A 20,414-nucleotide genomic window follows, 5' to 3' on the forward strand; every position below is an offset into this window, starting at 1 on the left:
AACGGTGCGCCAGCCTGGTGATGAAGGCGACCCTGCAGGCGTCCTTCTCCCTTCTGAAGAAACACCTTGCTGGGGTGAGTAGGTGAAAGAGAAGAGAACTGTAATTTCCTTTATTCCAAACCCGAGTTGCAGACAGTTTAACGCCAGACAGCCGCGCCAGGAGCGGCAGGTATTCCCTGTCCGTCCATCCCGGCACCTGGGCTGCGCCTGCAGCGGGTTTTAGGGTGCTCAGGTTCAGAGTTCTGCCGTCCCCGAGGGCTCCCCGCCGTCGGCTGCCCCGGCCTCTCCCGTACCCGCCCCGAGGGCTTCGGCGTCCACCGGCGGCGCGGGAGCCCCGAGGGAGCCCCGGGGAGCGGGGCCGGGCCGGGGAGCGCGGCCGCCGCCTCAGGAGAGGGCGTGCGGGACGGGCGGCAGCTCCCGCCGCCGCGGCTGCCCCGGCCCCGCCCGGCCCGGCCCCGCTCCCCGGAGTTCTCCCGGAGCTCTCCAGGGGCTCTCCCGAGGCTGCCCCGCGCCCTCAGCCCCGGGCCCGGCGGAGGCGCCTGCGCGCTGCGGCCGCTCGGTGCCGGCCCCGCTGGCGCCGCCCGCAGCTCCCGCGGCTCCTCTGCCTATTTTAGTCACAGCCGCGGCTCCGTGCCCGCCGCGGGACGCGGGGCCGCCGGCGGCGACAAGCGGCAGCCCGAGCCCGTCCCGTCCGGGCTGCCCGGAAACTTTCCCGGAGTGCGGGGCAGGTAAGCGGCGCGGGCAGGGCGGGGGCCGAGCCGGACCGAGCCGGGGCGGGCAGAAGCCTCGGCGCTGCCTCCGCCCGCCCCCCGCCGGCGCTGTCCAGCCCGGCAGCGCTCGGAGCGCCGCCCGCGCTGCCCGGAGCCAGCGGGGCCGAGCGGGGCCGGGGGCGCCTCAGGCACCGCCGCGCTCCGGGACGGCCGCGCCGAGGCAGGGGCGGCGGCGGAGCGGCGGTGCCGGGAGGGCTGCCCGCCCGCCCCGGGATTCGAGCAGGGTTACCAGGGGTCACTGTCCCGGGAGGGAAGCCCTCCCTCCCGGCGGGGGTAACCGGAGCTCCCGAGCCAGCCCTGGCTGAAGTTGGAGAGCTCTGTCCCCTCTGGAGAGGAGCGGGCTCGCTGCCCAGCGCTGCTCCTCGCCGGGGCTCGCTCTGCAGTGGGACTCTCAGCTGTGTGTCCCATGTCAGGGTTTGTCCCGTAGGACAGCCGGGTTTCTGATTCTGCCCGGGTGCTGCCGCTCATGACAGAAGAGCTGGCTCGGGAGTATCTCTACTTGTCACACAACCACCTCGGGATCCGGGGATTTCTTCCTGCGGCTGGGGCTTTGCCACGTAGCCTGGCGTTATTTGATTCTTCTCTCTCTCCATCAATTAATGGTAAGAGCAGATGAACCCTGGAATCGCATTTGCAGTTGCTCCTTTCTGAAGATAGAACGAGCGACACAAAGCACTTCCCTTCCCCAAACTACAGTTTCTTTTTGCCAAACATATTCTTCCAAACTCTAATATTTTATCACATATTCTTCATCTGTTCTATAAATCTTTGTGTACCTTTAGACTGTCAATCACTTTATGGGCAAATATTTTATGTAGCAGATCTATTGTAATACTGAATCACAGACTACCTGATAGTGTTACAGAAATGTCATTGATGAAACATGGGTTCCAGAGCTAGGGCTTCTTGCTAACTTTGTTGTTTGATGGGAATATGATTGTACACATACAAGTTTAAATGTCTTCATTGACCACAGCAAAACAAGTGATTGTTTCCACTTCTGCAGAACTGGTCCTGTTCAAGCTTTCCACAAAATTCTGTGTGGTGCCAAATAATAAAGTGGCTTAAAATGTCAAGGTTTAAAGAAATGTCTTGCCTGCAAAATAGTAAGTACAGTGCAAGTCCTCTAGTGAAACAACAAAATGGTAACTGTGGCCAGTTATGGTTCTTGACAAAGACTTTGCCTTCACAGATATCTTAAAGCTCTTATGATACAAGTTGAGAACAGATAGTTTATTAAAGATTCAAGAAAAGCATTAACTGAAGCTACATTTGATCTTTTTATTAAGTGTGTGGGCTCTTCAGAGAGGAGATTTTATTTTGTCCTTTGAGTGTGTTCCCCTACTTTGCAAAGAAGAGCTCTGGTCAGAGTCTCCAGATGATGACAGACAACCTGTGTTTGTGTGTTTGGGCTCGTGGCTCATGGCACATCCCTGTAAGCCAGGTGTACGTGCAGGTGTGGTGTGGTGAGCCAAGCTCTTCTTTGGGAAATGAAGTCCATGTCAGGTGGCTGGTTTCATGGGAATACATTCCCAGTGAAAGGCACTCCTGCACCACACAAACTCATCTGAGTGGAATGCTGCAGAGTTCAGCTGCAGTTCATTAACCCACTTTTAAAGCACTTGTGAAATGTGCCTTGTGGCTGCTCTCTCCACTATTAATTTAAAAGTTGAACTGGAGAGAAGCTTGAACTTGTACTTTCTTTCATGTTTTATTCTAAAACACAAAAAACCAGACAACCTCCATTGCTTTTTGGTAATGCCATTCAATATTCAAGAGCCTTGCTCAAATTTATTCAAGTGCTTGTGGTCTTAAAAAAAAAGTCTGATTGCCAATCAGGCATTCTAGGAGTAAAAGGGCTTAAAAAATGAGAGAGGAGATTCTACTTCTTAATTTGGTGGGAGTACCACATCTACTTATGGTTCATTAATTCTGATTCAAATTGAAAGAAATATGTATTTTTTTCATTTCAGCTACTGTCTAGGTTATAAAATAGACAGCATCTTCAACATTGGCTTGCAACCACAGAGGGTTGCATTGTGTATTTTACAGTGATAAATGAGGAATTGTTGAAGTACTGGAGTTAGCTGGTCTTTTAAATAATTAAAGATTAAATAATACCAGTTTCACTGTATGCAGTGCTCCTAATGAGCCTCAAACTGTTCTTTCTGTATTATTGTGGGGTTTCTTCTCTCAAGGCCTCCCCCTGCCCAGGTTTTTTCCACTTCCTAGAATGATTAGTAGGAATTTAAGCAAATTGTAGGCAGAATCAGGCTTTCCCAGCTGCACCCAAAGCAGCTCAGTGAGGGGAAAGTCCCATAAACATCTCCTGTTGAAGAGCTGTACTTTGGAGACAGCAGCTCTGCATCTGCTGCACCCGGGAGATGCAGACAGGCCCAGCTTGGTGAGGAGGACAAGCAATCGCTGTCCTGGTGCCATTTGGTGGGGTCTGTGTGTGGAGTGCTGACCTCAGTGCAGAGGTGGCATTGGGGTGTCTGCAGGGCTGGGCAGCAGCTGGCTGAAGGGGCTGCTTGGTTGGACAGCCTTAAGCATGGTAGCCTGAATTCTGCCCGAGCAGAGCAAGGCTTTGGCCCTGGGTGTGGGAGCCCAGGAATTCCTCTGGCTGCCCTGGGGGCTCAGAGACCTTGGCACGGAGCCCGAGACCCCTGTGCCTTTGATTTAGCCCTTGGAAAAAACAATTACCAACCTTTATATGAAGAATTACAAGTCAAGAAAGTTTAAGTAGAATAACAGTTAGTTTGTCATGGGGTGAAAAATAGATTTTTGAGGTTTTTAGAATGGGGCTTCCCAAGATGGAGGAATTTGAGTGTGCCTTGTCCTTTTTCCTTCTTCTTCCTAGCCTCCATCTTCTGGGTGATGTTGGCATTTTCAGATTGGTTTAGAGTAGAAGCTCACTGTCTAACATAGGTGATAGGTATTGGGAAGTTATGGTAAATAATGTACATGTAGTTTTTAGTATAAAAACACAACGCTGCCTCTGAGGCAGGCAGTGTGCCTCAACCCGACCTGCCAGACAGACCTGCGGCGGGTCAGAGAAAGGATGTTATAGATGAGAAATAATAAACAACCTTGAGAACGAGAACAGAAAAATCCTGACTCCTCCATCAACTGCTGGGCTGGGAAAAAGAGGCTTGTACATATCTCAGAGTCACTCTGAGCAGCAGAGATTCTGAGACCTGGGAAGTCCTGCTGGGCTGCTGGTCGTGTCTCAGAGCTGCCCTGAAGGCAGTGAAGCCCCTCTGCTGGCTGCACATGCCCCAGCTGCCTGTTTTGCAGCTCTGAGCATTCCCAGAAGGAAGGATTACTGTCTGGGGAGTGTCACATCACATGGATGATCTCATGTGGCAGCTCCAGTTTGGGAATTGCAGCCCAGGCGGGCTGGAAGGACTGGGCAGAGTGTGGTCTGACTGCTCTTCCTAAGGCCTGAGACACTTCACCTTCCATGGGACAGCCTCTGTCAGAGCCTGATCCTGTGGGTGAGGCAGCAATGAGACATGAATGGGACACGGGATGCCTGCCCCAACCAAGGGAGTGCTAATCCATCTTCTCTCCTCCCCTGAGGCTGCTCCCAGTGACTCATTTTGACTCGTGTGGGTGGGTCACTTGCTGCCCTTCTTGTTGCAGCTGTGGTGTTGTACAGGAGGGACACAGAACTGCACTGCAGTCCCTCTTCACTCTGCCATGAGTGCTGGGAAGAATGAAAGTTTGATAAGAAAGTCTCACAGATATGTATGCTTGGCAGAAAGTTTTTTGAATGTAGAATCTGAAGAAGGAATAAAAATGAAAGCAAGTTTTGATATAGATGAAAAGAATTGCTGAGCCAGTCTTACTGGATAAGCAAGGAGGGAAAGGTTATGTTAGTTAGAAGGGGTTTTTGTGACTTAGAGCAAAGGATAAACCCACCTCAAACAGAATAATTTTTTACCAAGCAGAGAGCACAGGCAAACAAGCCTGCTGACGTTGCTAGTAGAAAACAGGTCTCAAAATTTTCCACTGCAAGAAAACTGAAAAACAATTTCTGGCTTAAACTACAATGTACTAACTTTTAGTGATTGGAGAATAGAAACATGAATATGGTAATTATAGCACTTATGATAGGCTATAGATAAAAGTTAAGGTACAGATTGGTTCTTCTGTATTAAGATGCTCAGCAAAGAAAAGTATAGAATGATTTGTGACCTAAACTAAGGGTCTCCAGGCCTGCCTGCAGCTGGGGCTGACAGCTGTAGGCACAGGCTCTGTCACCCACAACCCTGGACTGCTGTAATGTCTTGGATGGAATAAACTGCATTTTGAAGAGCCTCCTGAAATCCCACATCTCTCTTTCAGACTCTTACTCATGAGGATGCTCACCCAGGGAGTGGATCCTGAGGCTTGGTTGCTCAGGTTGCAGACAGGCTCCAAGGTAAAGCATTCACATCCCTTTCTTTGAAAACCATTCACAGGAAGGGATGCTGGCTCCACATAGATGAAGATTTCATCTATAATGTCTACAGGAGGAATAATTTCAGAGATACACCTGTCTTCAGTGTTTTCTGTTGTCTAAAGTAGCTCTTAGTTGGTATCTGAGATAGGCTTCTGGATTTTTCTGGGAAGACCAGCTCCAAAACTTTCTAGGTATAAACAACTTTTTTATATCAAGTAACTCAAGACAAAAGTCCAGGAAACATTGCTGCGATCATCTAATGTGATTTCCTGTAGCATAAAAAATAGAATTGTAGTAAATATTTTTTTTAATAGTATACCCATACTTATTTTAGGGACCAGACAGCATCTTAACTTCTTTAATTCCTAGCAAAGGAAATCTTTAAAGCCATCCTACTAGTTAATTACCTTTGCTATGTATGCTTGTGTGTCTTTGAAATCTGAATATTTCTAGTTTTATAGTGACTGGTTATCTTGATACTGTTGTCTTTTAGATTGGGTAGTCCTTTTCTTCCTCACCTTCCTGCCACCTTCCTGCAGGCTGCATTTTGTTGTGTTTTCCAGTATTGTAATTACAGCTTTCTCTAGGATATAGTCTCAAGAAGTTTAAGGTAATGTAGCTTGGGTTGTTAGTTGCTGCCCTTACTGCTGCATGCATCTTCTCAGCCTGAAGTGTCCAGGGACAGTGGATCACTGAACACAGCAGGTTTACCTGCCCATGCTTGCCTGGAGGCACACAGCCTTAGGTTTCTCTACATGCAGAGCTCCTCTGTGCCCTGAGTTAGATGCTGCATTTCACTTAAGAGTTTGGCTCTCTTGGTCCCTGGGGTGTCTGGCCCCACTGCAGGAGGACAGTAGCTTGGGGAAAGTATGCAGCACAAACAGGGACTGGCAGTGATAGGTGTCAGTAGGAGCCACAGAGGGGATTCCAGGGATATGGGGCAGTTGAAGGAAGGGGTATCTCAATTGACATCTGCCTTTACATTGCATGTGAAACTACAACTACTTGATGAAATTAAGGAGAAGTTTCTTTTTATAATCTAAATTTGTTAGACCAGATGTAATTTGTGAGCCTAGAGAGGGTGCTTGGAGCTCATCCCTGTGGAAGTGGGGGATGTCTAGGCCAGGAGGATCTCCCCTGGCTGGAGGGACTGCCTTGGCCCCGGTGGAGTTGCTGGAATGTTGAGCCAGGCTGTGACTCCCAGCTCATGTATAAACATACACACTGGGGTGTGCTAAACCCATCATAATCTCATTTGATGCTAAGAAGTGCACATGCTGTAAAGGAAAATCTTTCCTTTTGCTTCCAAACCTGTAGCAAACAATTCAGCCAGGCTGGTTACACAATTAGCATGTACAGCTCTATGGCCTGTCCACATGTGCAGTGTGAAAGTGCTGAGGGCTTTCAGAGGACTTGGGATAAGGCAACTGAAGAATGGACTATTCAAACTCTGAATAGCTTTACTTTTGACTTAATTAAAAAAGATCTGCTGGTGGCCTCAGGGCTTTTAGGGGTTTCTTTTTTGCAGGAATTATTGTGATCCAGACACAGTAACTAACACTCAGAGCTTCTCAGAGTTGAATTTGAATCATCAGTGATAAAAATGGGGTAAAGCACATGGTTCTCAAGCAAATTAAAAAGGTACATAATAGGTAATTCTTTGTGTGAACACTGCAGTGTAGGGGGGAAACACCCATTTGAGGAGGGGGAAGGTTGTAATGTGCATTTGTACAATGTAAATTCTTTCTGTTTTGACTGGTTCAGTGTTCTGTTTATATGAAATTTTAGGTTGCCAGCAGGTATTTATTTGGTAGCATATAAGTGAAATACTTCATTTTCTGCTTTGAAACTCCAGCAAACACCACTTTCTGATGGCAACTCAGTCCTCCCAGCACTGCTGCTTGTTTTAAAGAAGTCCATGCCAGTGTGTATTGCTCACACCTCTAGCCTGCACTGATTTTTCACATCACTTCATCTGCTCCTGCTGGAGAAGGTGGGATGTGGTGGGGCAGGACACTCTGAAGCATGTCAGTAATTCAGGCTGCGTTGGCAGGGCACATCTCCTTCCCCAGCTGGAGGACTCATCGTGCAGGCTGCTCAGGTTTTGGCAGCCTGCAGATGTCAATGTGTGTCACTGTGATCATGGCAGGGATGTGCTGTGCACGCTGCTCCTTCCCCATGGGCAGGGCATGGAGCAGAAAGTGCTCAGTGTTTGCTTGGCAGGACACAGTGCTTCGGCTTTAGCAGCCAAGGCTCGTGTTTTAAATGCAGTTTCCTGCTTGCTGGAGCATCCCCATCAGATGAACTTGTAGCAAGAGCTGTTCAGCACAGCCAGGGCAATCGAAGCAGGACATCCAACAAAGCAGGAGGCCAAAGCACCTCAGTGACAGGATGGTGTCCCCTCAAGGTGCTCACAAATGTGATGTTGTGTGCTGTGCAGGATGACTCAGTTGGTATCACAGCTGCTTGGTTTTTTGGTTTGGGGGATTTTTCTCCCCCACAACCTCACTTGCAGTAGTTGAATGGCTTTATTTGGCGTGTCTGTTCTGAAACCTTCGAGAGTTCAAATTTTGGACTTGCCGGAACTATAAAGAAAAATGTGAAAGGCCTCATCTAGCACTAAATATCCTTCAAAACTGGAAATTTTACTAAACTTATAGCTGCTATTGTCCCTGCTCTATTTACAACTGCCAATGACTTTCAGCTCCCAAACATTAGAATAATTTCTTATTTGAGAAGAGCTGCATTCTGTCTTTCTGCCTGCAAGCATGCCTGCTCTTCAGCATAGCTCTGAGAAATGAGTCTCATTTAGGAGTGGGTTTTGTCAGTATTTCCAGAGGGTTTGGTTTCTCCTGCACACCTTGTGAGGCTCAGGAGAGTGTTGAGTTGGTAAGGCTGTGCTCTGGGCTAGCACTGGCCTCCCTCCTTTGCCCTTCCTCTTGCCTGGAAGGAGAGAGGCCCTCTCCAGTCTGGGAGATGCTGCAGCACAGTAAAAGTTTTCATTGTGTAGAACTAATTGAATAAGTGGGAATTTTCCACACACTGGTTTTGGAAGATAGGTCCAATTCTGAAAATGAACAAATGCAGAACAGTTTTCTCAGGACTTTGTTTTTGTGTGTGATGAGCCCATATCCATGTCCTAGTGGTACGCTGTTCTTTCCAAATTATTTTGGCCCATCTTGCCATGAATACATGCTTCACAGAAATGCTGTGAGCTGTAGTGTGGGCAGACTGAGAAAGCAATAAGTGAATTAAAAATTGTGCATACATTCTGTGAAATTACTATTGTGTTGTGTCACATTATTGTAATGTGTGACATTACACAATGAAAAGATGGTTGTAATGTAAAGCAAATTACTGCTCCACCGTGGTTTTGTTTGTGGCATTCATACAATTTCCAGTGTAACTCCTCAGTCATGGTTCCCTTCAAAACACTGATTTTTACTGTTTTCTTTTAGAAATTAGAGTCTTCAGTAAAACTGCTTAGAGCAAAATGTTGGCAGGAGAGTAGAAGTATTAGCAGTAATCCAAAATCACTATTATCAGTGATTCTGTTTTAAACAAACAATCAGTGAAACAAAAAAACTTCTGCCACTGATTTCTGACTGTGTAATGAAAATGCTGAGTGGATTCAGAACACAAGGTCTGGGAACTGCATGTTCCACTTTTATTTTCTTTTGATTCAAAAATCTTACCCCATGATCACAGAAGCACCACTTAAAATTCCTCCTGACCTTACCATACCTAGGTAACTTCTTTATAACTCATGCATCTTCCATCTCCCAGTCTCCAAGGGATAAATCCTGCATCTCAGGGGAATCCTGTACCAGAGGAGAGTATTTGGATAAAGAAAAAAATGGCAAAGGTTTTAGTTGTAAACTGCCTTATTCTTGTAATGCTGATTTTTACACTTACAGGAGGATTTTGAGCATTGTAATTTGGAGAGATTCTGTGCTCTTTAGCACTGGTATTTTTATGGGCCAGTGACTTTCCTATCACCACTCCCAGAGAGGGAGAGTCTCCTCCTAACTTGTTCTTCTGAGCTCTGCTGCTCAGTTGTGTGAGATTTTATGTCTCTATTTGGCACCAGTGTTATTCAATCATAGAATTAATGTTGGGGTTTGAATAAACTTCAAAGAAGTAATGCTGTGGTGGCTAGGAAATACGATACGAATTTTCTTTATTAATTTCTTAGAGCTGTCCCTGTAAAAGAAGCACCACTGAAAGCCCTGATGAATGATGCTGCATGCCTCAGTGCAACAGCAGTGCTTTTAAAGTATTGACTTCTGTGGCTCTTGTAAGGAGAAAAAAAACCAAACTACTTTGATATTCTAGAGAATCTGATAATTTTGATAACAAGATAGTTCCTAGTTTCCTTGCCATTCTGCCAGGAAAAAAACCAGACAGTAAGGCTTGGGAAAGTTTCAATACTGATTACACCACTAATATATTCTGGTTTTGCAATTTCTACCGTGTATAATCTCACACTGAGGTATGTATTTTTATTTTAAAAGACAGATATGGAAAGCTGATTTTGATTTTTTGTTTTTAGATTTATTTTGGAGTTTCTTTCTTACTTCTTGGTTCTGTGTTTCCCTTTGAAAACTGTTAGGAATACATCACCATATGAAAATGAATACCATGTTTCACATTTTAGAGTGTTGAACAATAAAATTATGTGGCCCATGGCATGAAATTCTATGATGTAGAACTTTGAATGTTGTAAAATTGCTTTGTAAATGTCCCTGGAGTCCTATTTTGCCGGACTACTTATTTCATGTTCTAAAAGCATAACCTGTATCAGGTTGCCTTTAAGCCTTGTAGTCTTCCCTATATATGACAGGGTTTTTTGCCTGTTATCCTTTGAGTAGAAAAGACCCTGTGACACTTGGGTTTCCCTTCTTGTGGGTTTGGGGATGAAGTTTGCTGTCCCCAGGGACAGAGAGCAGAGAGAATGCTCAACCCCTTAATGAGAATGATTTGACCAAAATCCAGAGAGAGATGGAGGAGGTGAACAAGGAAGAAGAGTTCACTGTCTCTTCTTGTTAAAGAGCTGGGTAGGACATTTAAAAGGCTCTCAGGGAGCAGGGGCTGGACCAACAAATCCTTGTCAGCAGTGAGGCTGTGCAAAGCTTGTCACAGGATGTTGTGAATGCAACACACAGCTTTACATGGATTCAGTGGCAGTTCAGTGATTGCTGCTCAGATCACAGATACAGAAAACATGATCTTCAGCTGAGTGAATATTAAAGTTTGATCCTGGAATCACAGAGCTTCAAGGGTAATTGGATTGTAATGCAGTCTGTGGTTTAGGCAATAAAACTTTGATAAAATTTAATTGATGAAAATAATTTTATAAGTAATTCATCTCTTCTTCACTTGTCCAGATCAGATGAAGCTACAGATGACATGACCAAAGTCAAAACAATGCATGAACTGATGAGAAACAGCACTCAGAACTTTAGCTGCTTCGTTGCTGGAAACCCTAAGTGCAACTTCACTACCAAGAGACCCTGATGTTATGTGATCACTGAGCACAGTTTGCAAGAATGGAAAACCAAAGGAAAACGAAAACTAATTGCATCTCATAAATAAAAGATTTCAAGATTCAGCTGAATCAAAAAACTATTCCAGCCATGGGAGAAAATGCAAGTTTTTGGGAAAGTCTGATATATGCACATCCTACATGTACCAGCTGGAAGCAAGAGGCAGAGGGATCTATCTACCACCTAGCCAGTATTTTCTTTGTCGTGGGCTTCATGGGTGGAAGTGGATTCTTTGGGCTCCTCTACGTCTTCAGCTTGCTTGGACTGGGCTTTCTCTGCTCTTCTGTTTGGGCTTGGCTGGATGTGTGTGCTGCTGATATATTCTCCTGGAATTTTGTTCTGTTCGCCATTTGCTTCGTCCAGTTCGTTTATGTTACCTACCAAGTGCGGAGTGTTGCCTTTGACAGGGAATTCCAGGAACTCTACAGTGCTCTCTTCCAGCCTCTGGGGATTTCCTTGACTGTCTACAGGAAGATTGTCCTGTGTTGTGATGCAGAAGTGGTTACCCTGGAGAAGGAGCATTGTTATGCCATGCAGGGCAAAACACCTATTGACAAACTGTCCTTGCTTGTGTCAGGCAGGTTGGTATTGCTTTGTTCAGGTTTTCTGCAAATGTCTTTATTTTCCTCTTCTTATTGAAAATGAAAGAAAAAAAAGGAAAAAGCCTGGTTTGTGTATTGTTTGTTTATTTTCCAGTACAATAGATTAAATATTAATGCAAGTAATATAAATATTAATAGGTTAAATACACTTGTCTAGGATAGTACTAGCATAAAAACACAAAGCACAGAATCTGAAATAGCATAAAGAAAAGAATTTTTTCAGGCTGCTGTATCATATCATTTAACAGGTTAGGCAGATAAAGGGAATAAATGTGGATTTTTAGTGTTCAGGTTATGGCTTTCTGTCTATCTACTGCATAGCTGATGAGCACAGCATCTGGCCTATTTTTCTTCACTAGTATCATGTGAAAGGGGACAAAAAGTTAGTTACAAAACTGAGATAAACTGTTTAATAGAGATCTTGACTTTGATATAGATTGCATTCAGTTGCTTTCAAGGGAGTGGGAGAAGGGTATTGATAAGGAAGAGAAAAAGACTTAAAAGTTCCCTTTCATTACAAGAGGATGTAGCTGAGCCTTATCAAGACGTGCAGACCTGGGTCTACAGTTACTGTATACTGTGGCCTGTGTTAGACCCTGAGGCAGCAAATCCACCTGCTTGTACTCCCTGTTTCCAGGAGAGGCTTCTGGCAGCCTTGCTGATGCTGTCCTGGAGGGAAACAGCAGCTTTTGTACTGTATGCAAAGCAGGGAGCAGTCCCAGACCACCCCAAGAGTAGATGGGACACCCAGAGGTGATGGACATGGACTGTCCTTGATGGGACACCTTGATGGGTGGGTGCTTTTTGCTGCATGGACACATGGAACCTGTGGGCAGCTTGACACTCAGCTGATTCAGGACTACCTGCAGTGAACAATAAGGATTGTCAGCAGTTTTCCAGAACCCTGGCTCACAGAGTTCTTGGGAGCTCTCTAGGAAGTACCTCATGGAAGTTGCTTTTGGTCTTACCAAAGGAGAGGTATCCATCCTTCTACATGCCCAGCCAGTTAGGGATCACCCAGAGTTCCTGCTGCCCTTCACCATGGGGTACAGGGCTGCTTGTGTGCCTTCAAATTTATTTGTTATTTAAAAAGTAGCAAGGAAAGGAAGTTCTTCTTTGGCATCTTCAGAAGGCCACAGCATTTACACAGAGATCCCACAATGCCAGGCTGTTCTTCTGGCTCCAGACATGGTCCTGTGGCCATGCAATTCCTATTTAACACGGAGAGAGGCCTACCTAACACGTGCCATGGGGCACTCCTGCTTCCCACTCCCAATTTTTCCACTTTGTTCTCTCTAAAATGAGTATTTGCCAAAACTAGAAGTAAATCCCACGGTTTTCAGGAGAAGCAGGTAAATGCTGTTATGGGCATTGGTCTTTCACCTCTTCAGTGCATGGTGGCCTTTTAATGGCAAAGCTTGTGCATCACTGCGCACACCTACCACAGAGAGAATAATGTGGTTTGAAAAAGGCCTGGAAAGATTTCCCTTTCAGTTGCATGATTGTCTTGTATTGTCTTTCAACTGGCTTGAGCAAGTTGGGTTCAAAAATATAATTAGGATAATTGTAATTGGCCATTGACTGCTTTTTCATGCTTTCAAAGCCATATTTGAATTCCTCAGACAATAGAAATAGCACAATCTTGTGGTAGTCATTGCTGATGTACAGGTAGTGCTAACAAATTAACACATCTTATCTTGGTAGGATCAGAGTGACAGTTGATGGGGAGTTTCTGCATTATATTTTTCCTCTTCAATTTCTGGACTCTCCTGAATGGGATTCACTGAGGCCCACAGAAGAGGGAATTTTCCAGGTAAAAGTTCAGGGGTTTGGGAAGTCCTCTTTTTCTGTTAGACTGTGCCTTGTTACAACAAACAGGGGTTTTCTAAAAGCCAGTCTGGGAGGTTTAGCTGGGAGGTAGGCTCTGTTGGCATTCTCTGCTGCGCTGATATTCAGCCCTGAGAAGCCAGGGTTCCTCAGGGTGGGAAGAAGCTGGTGCTGAAGAGGTTTCCCAGTGGGAGATGAGCCAGGGGAGGATGTGCCTGGGCCACAGCTTGGCACGGGTCACAGCACAGGACACGGTGTCAGCTGCGGTGTCCCTGCGCTGCTGTCACTCGCCTGACACGCTGGCTCCCATCCCTGCTGGATCTGATGTCTGCTGTCACGAGAACAAATGGCATTTGTTGAGAGCTTTCTTTAGACCTGCCTTTTCAGCTGAGGCTGCCAAGAGTGGAGCAGGGAATGCAGGGCTGAACGAGGGCATCCATGTGGCACTGAACAAGGCATGCCATGTGGCCACAGGCATATTGTCACTGAGGTTAACTAGATGTGATCACTTACTCCATAGCCAGTCACCTTTCTCATTTGTCTTTTGCATACAGTAACCTCCCACACAGAATCACAGAATAATGAGATTGGAAGAGACCTCTAAGATTGATTTAACCTCCCAGAGCTCTCTGGCTCGGTTAAAAGTCTCTAATTGCAGTAGACAGGTTCTGCTGGGAGAGGGGGGTGCCTTCTGAGCAAGGGCAGCAGCAGCAGCACTACCTTGTCACCTGGCTGTTCAATTCTCTCTTCTCCAGGTAACACTCACAGCAGAGACAGACTGTCGGTACGTGGCCTGGAGGAGAAAGAAGCTCTACCTGCTGTTCGCCAAGCACCGCTTCATCTCCCGCCTCTTCTCCATCCTGATCGGGAGCGACATCGCCGAGAAGCTGTACGCGCTCAACGACCGGGTGCACGTGGGCCAGGGCTTCAGGTACGACATCCGCCTGCCCAACTTCTACCACGTGGCGCTGCCGGAGCCGCCCCCGCTGCTGCCGCCGCCGCGCCCGCACCGCCTGCAGCGGGGCTCGCCGCGCCGCCCGCCCGCCGCGCCCGCCAACTGCGGCTCCTTCCTCGCCCCCTCCTAGGCAGGGACACCCCCTGCCCCCGGCACTCCTCGCCGCGCCGGAGGGAAACGGGAGCTGGCGGAGCAGAGAGACGGAAGCAGATGAAGCCAAATTTGACTGACAAGTGCCATTAACTCTTATGAGTAGAAAAGCTGCCCATTTTTTTAAAAGGCTGCAGAGTTCACAGGTTGGGCTAGTTGCTGCCAGGGTGGAGTTCTAAGCGTCTGTTATTGTAATCACCTGTCGTTTTCATTAACTACCTGTCGTTGATGGTTAAGAATTCCTCCTTTTGTCGAGTGGCATCCTGCTGCTTCCTGGAGGATGGCACCGAGACGGAAGGTGAAGAGGAGGAGACCTCGGAGTTAGCATGGAAATGACATCGGAGCCAGCATGCAACGGGAGAAGCCCCTCACCAAACCTAGCCAAAAACCCCTAAAAACAACGAGCCAACACAAAATTGACGAATCAAAGTGATGATTAGACGTGAGGAACAGAATCTAGTATCTGCTAAGACCCTTTTTACCCCTCACCCTAACCGATATATCGGCTAGACAGAGGGCATCGAATGTTGAACCAAAAAGTGGGGAATCTCCTGATGCGCTCACGAGGATGGAAACTGCGGCTCTGCCCACAGACCAGTGGGCAAAGCTGCACTCTTCCTCCTCCTTGGGGTCACTCCTGGGAGCAGTGGCAGTGTGAGTGCAGACCTGTTGGTTCTCCCCACCCGAGAAAGGTCTCCTGCCTGTGTTTATTTCATTAACCGGAGTAGGCTGAATTCTCTATCTCAAGCCAGCAGGTTGGCTTCTGCATTTTGACTGTCTGTGCAATATGTTTACTTTCTGTTGATACTCCTTCATCTCTTTTGTTTTGGAGTAGAACAAATCATAACAGTATGAGGTCTTATTGCAATTGTGATGGCCTCTGTTGGTTTTTTTTTGTTTTGTTGTTGGTTTGTTGGTTTTTTTTAAAGCAAACCCATTGTAATTATATTTTCCTCAAAAAATTTTGTCACCATGAAGTATAGTCAGAATAGTCAATGAAAACAACTAAGTTTTCATATTTCTATATTTTCCTAAAAAAATGTTGGCACCATGAAGTATGGTCAGAGTAGTCAATGAAAACAACTAAGTCATCTTCAAAATATAGCAACTGGTTTATAATGTTCTTTTTTATGCCATGTGAACATTCTCTCAATTTACGTGAATAATGTTGCAGAAAAAAAGACTAAGGAACGATTGCATTGAGTTTGTTTCTTAAAGAAATAGATATTAAAGATATTGAAATGCACAGCAAGATGGTTAAAAACCCAAACAAAGCAACAAATTGTGTCCCATAAGTAATTGGTTTCTCTCTGACTGTCCTTAAGAGGTAATACGTGAAAACAAATACAACTGTCATTGCTGGCATTAGAAAAATACAAGAGCTGTAACTGCTGCAAACACAGCTTAGGGAAATGTTGTGTAGCATTTCTGATGGAATGTGATGCTATAGGACCTGGGATTCTGCAGTGTCAGTGCCCTTTGTGACATGTACAATAAATAATGTTAATCAATCTACTGCTAAACCATTGGAGTTTGTTTTATAATATTCCTTTTAACTATGTTTGTCGGGAAGAGACTAAAACAGCTGCAGCAATAAATACAATTTTTAACTGACACATTCTTGTTTAGCTTCCAGAGTCACTTTTCTGTGCCTATGAAACTCTTTATTCAAAAGATGTTCTCTCCCTAATTCTGTGGTGGTTTAATGGCATAAGGGAGCCTCAGATTGCACTTCAGTAGGAGAGAGTTCGTTCCGACCCTCGGGGTCACTGTGCCTTTGAAGAGAAGTGTCCAAATGTCTTTGCTAACTCACCTTCCTGCTGCTCTGCCTGATGCCTGCCAGTAATCAAAAAGTAAGAAGCATTACTATTTTATGAGAATGGATTGCTGCTTGATATGTCTGGAAGTAGATAATATTTTTAATATTTTAAAATTGCTGGCTTGTTTGGTAGGATGACCCCTGTGTGCTTCTCTATGTGTGGGTATACACGTAAGTTCAGATCTTGTGAGTTGTTTCTGGAGGACTTAAAATGATGATACAATCTTACACTTGAAGGATACTCATGCTGTATGTATAAAAAAGCCATTAGGAGTGACATGAAACACGACCTGTTTGAAGGACATTTAGTGTAGAGCAGATAAGATTGTACAAGTTTTGCTTTTAGCTTTATGTTGCTTCCTCTGAGAGGAAAACCAGCCAAACATAAATACCCCAGAATGCAATATGGTAATCCCCAAATCATTCTCATAACCCTTCCAGGCAATGTATTCTGTATGTACTGTTTAATGCATGAAGTCCCTGAGACACAGAGCTACTTTGTCTTGGCCGAAAGAGAATTGGAAAAAATGCAAACAGTTCACTGATGGCTTTTAATGACCTGTTCAGATGATAACTAAGGCACAAAGTGCCAGAGGCTGGCAGCATGTTGTAAGGATGTACATCTTACAAACATAAAAATATTTTAAATGCATAAAAGAGATCTTGTTCTAGACTTAGGTGTAATAGAAATAATTTATTAGTGTTCTCCTTGGTTTTCTTGGATATTTCGGTTTGACCTATTTATTAAAGAAAAGTTGTCTTTACTAAATTCTGACCCTGCTGAAGTTAATTAGCTTGATCATCTTCACCTTAAAATAAGACCAAGGAGTCTGTCTTACCCAGTTTCTATGTCAAGCTTATGTATTCTATTTAAGCTGTAGCATACTGCTTAGAAAGATACTGGGGAATGATGGGTGCTTCATGACATACTTTGATAATTTTTTCTTTTTTGTGACTGTTGTATGCCTTGGTTTGTTGTCACACTTTCCAAACACAATCCTCTGTGATGCTTTTCTCTGCTGGAATTGGTTACTGTCAGAAATCTCTACCAGGACACGTCTGAGTCAATATCTGAACACACTCTTAGCTAATCTTGTTTAGGTGTTGCTACTGTGCTTTCTGGGCTTTGAGTCATTTTAAAAAAATTGTTTCTAGGTTTCCAGCATCTGTTTGAGACATGACTAGCAGAACATTTGAGCTGGAAAAATCAGCTGTAAAATAGATGTCTACAATAATATGAGTAGACACAAAAGGGCTGGAAGCAAGACAGAAGTTCTCTCTACCTCTGTTTTTATTTTCATCTGGACAGTACTTCTAAAACATACAGTGAAATATGCTCTGGAATGCGACTCATAAAGCAGTGTTTTGGGAGGGCTGCATAGTCTCCCTAAATGAAGACATGCTCAGGATGATGACAGTGAAATTAGACAAGTTTTGTGAGCTCATAAACACCCAGTCATTAGAGAGCTGGGGTTGCTCAGCCTGGAGAAGGCTCCAGGTGACATTTTATTGCTGCCTTTCAGTACTTAAAGGGTCTGCAAGAAAGATGAGGACAGACTTTTTATAGCAGAGCCTCTTGTGATAGGACAAGGGGTAGTGGCTTTAAATTCATTAATATATTTAAGGATATATTTAGATATAAGGAGGAATTTTATTATTATTTTGAGTGTGATGAAACACTGAAAAAGGCTGTCCAGAGAGATGGTGGATGCCTGGTCCTTGGAAACATTCAAATTGGATGGAACTCTGGGCAACTTGATCTATTTGAAGATATCCTCACTTATTCAAGGGGATTGGGCAAGATGGCCTTTAAAGGTCCCTTCCAACCCAGACCATTCTATGATTCTAGGATTATTTATAGCTTAGTAAACATTTGGAGCTAGATGAAGTTCTGACTTGAGCATCATCCAATTTATGCCCATGTTACAGCTCAGAAATAACTTAGTGACATGACCAGATTCCTTCATAATTGGTTTAAACAAGTGGATGCTTGAGTCCCTGCTGCTATCAGTGAGTCCTTTTCTTGATCCTGCAGTGATTCCCCTTTACTCACATTTTACATTTTTACCAGTTTCATGACCTTTTGTGGAGTTATGTCTACATTTATATGCTGCTATAGGTAAGAGTGGCAGAACCTGTGCACGTGATGATGTGGTCATTCACATTTGTGCACATGATGTGGTCATTCATCAGTTGATTTTTATAAATTTTTGTAATTATGTGGACATCATGTTGGAATTGCCCTCACAGCCTGCAGAAGGGTTCAAATTTGTATCAGGTAAGAAACTATGGCCTAGGACAGTCCAAAACAGAGGGGGAGGAGTAGAGGAAGAGACAAAAAAATTTCATACAAATTGTATCCAAGAGAGGTTTATTTCAAATTGGACTTCTGGCAAATTAGTTTTGGGTGCAACAATATGTAGTTAGAGCTTCAAAGCAAGTCTTGCCTACTAAGGAGCATGGGTCTGACCTTGCAATTCTTTCACTGTGTAGTATTTTAACTACTAATAGTGTAAGTACAGGTAACAGGTTCCATCTACAGAAACTATGGAATAACCAGAGGATACAGCCCAATGTACTGTTGTAGCTAATACACTATGCAAGGCAAATTTAAAGTGCTTAAAGAAACAGGTTATTTTATTCAGCTGCCTGTGATAACAGAGGCTGTGCTTTGTGGCTGAGGAGGGGCCATCCAGGATCTGTTTTCAGGAACTATTTTCCTTGCAACAAAGCAAATTATACACATAGAGATATGAGCTCTCCTAGGATTAAACTGGGGAAGATGAATACATGCTTGGATGATATTGCACAAATTTTCCATACCACAAAAAAAGACATATGCTTGTAGTAATTAAAAAATATGTTGATGCTACATTTTCAGGGAAAAAAGTGCTCTACAGATTTTGCTTATTGTGAGTGATAAATATAAGATATATTTGGTCTCAGTGTACATGAAGTATTAAAACACAATATTGTGTTGCTCAGGTGAGCTGATATTGCAAACCATGTGTTGAAAGTGAAACAAATCTGCAGCTCTTTATATAGAAGAAAACTATTTGAATAGGAAAGAAAAAATTAATATCTATTTGCTGAATTCAGACATGATCAGAGTAATATTTTTCTTTCTATTCCTGTAATAATTGAATGCATATTTTTCCTCCCTAGCTGTTACTGCATAACAGATTTTTTTAACTATACAACAAAATAAATACCATATTATACTGATTTGTTAATCCCTGTTGAAAATGCTTACCTTATTTACATTAATATTCATTAAAATATAATAAGTTCAGGGCTTGTAAGGAAAAACACCCTTTCTTTCTGTCTAATTCAGATTAACTTTCCTTTCTTTTAGACTTTTTTATCCCATCAGTTTCAACTTGCTGTATTTCTGCTTCTGTGGGAATGGAAAGATGTATTGAACTTGACATGTAAATGAAGCCACCTCATGGTGATGAATCAAACCATGTGGGTGGAGCTTCATCAGCAGGAGTGTGTAGGAGAAAGGCAGCACAAGCATGTCATCACTCAGCTCTAGATTTTTGGGGTTGTGTCCCAAACCATGGCTGGCAATGCCCTCCTAGAAGGGCATGTGGCAGAGGGTTCTGCCAGCAAAAGGTTTGGACCCAAACCATCTTTCTGCAAGGTACAAATGTTGTTAAACCTTGCTCTGGAGTGGGGGAAAAAAAATTGGGACTTTCCCAAAACCTTGTGAGAGCAGAAGGATTTTATAGCAGTTTTCTTCTATAGCAGTTATTCTTCTGCAGTATTTTTTAAGTTGTCAGTTGAACTGCAGCTCCTAATTTGAGGGATCAGTGGTGTATGGTAGGAACAGGACTATGTCACTACCTGAGTGGGGTTTTGAAGACAAATGGTGATAAAAGATAGATGACCAAGAACTAATACATCAAAGTCATATAAATAATCAACTGCAATAAAATAATGGTGATAAACAACTAATGGTGATAAATAAACTATTTCAGCAGTGAATCCCATACTTTTCATTGTATCCATTAGTGACTCTCCACCTAAACTTGTCTAAATCTGGGGGATATAATAATTTTCTGGGAGGAAAAGGGACATTAGCCCAAGAAAGACACTGAGGCAAATATCTCATCTAATGGATAAATGTTTTAACCATGTTACTGTATAGAAGTGGGCAGCACCATCCCCTTCTACAGAAACTGCCCCTCATAGGCAAGCATCAAGGCATCTCAGGTCAGTGAAAGGAGGGGAGCAGCTTCCTGCCCCCAGGCAGGGATTTTGTGGGGTGATCCCAAGCAGCCTGCAGGAGTCTG

At 44.3% G+C, this 20,414-nt stretch overlaps 1 protein-coding gene across 1 annotated transcript; it reads left to right on the forward strand.

Annotated features, from left to right (window-relative positions):
• The first annotated feature begins 640 nt into the window (after positions 1-640).
• POPDC3 (popeye domain containing 3) lies at positions 641-14,277 on the forward strand. The gene is made up of 4 exons (XM_054291738.1): positions 641-728; positions 10,605-11,344; positions 13,070-13,178; positions 13,948-14,277. The coding sequence occupies exons 2-4, from the start codon at positions 10,854-10,856 to the stop codon at positions 14,275-14,277; spliced, it is 930 nt and encodes a 309-aa protein (XP_054147713.1). The 5' UTR covers positions 641-728; positions 10,605-10,853.
• Positions 14,278-20,414: the final 6,137 nt, after the last annotated feature.

This window comes from Melozone crissalis, unplaced genomic scaffold (assembly GCF_028551555.1).
Source record: "Melozone crissalis strain CALT ecotype California unplaced genomic scaffold, PUWL_Pcris_2 ptg000106l_1, whole genome shotgun sequence".
NCBI lineage: Eukaryota > Metazoa > Chordata > Aves > Passeriformes > Passerellidae > Melozone > Melozone crissalis.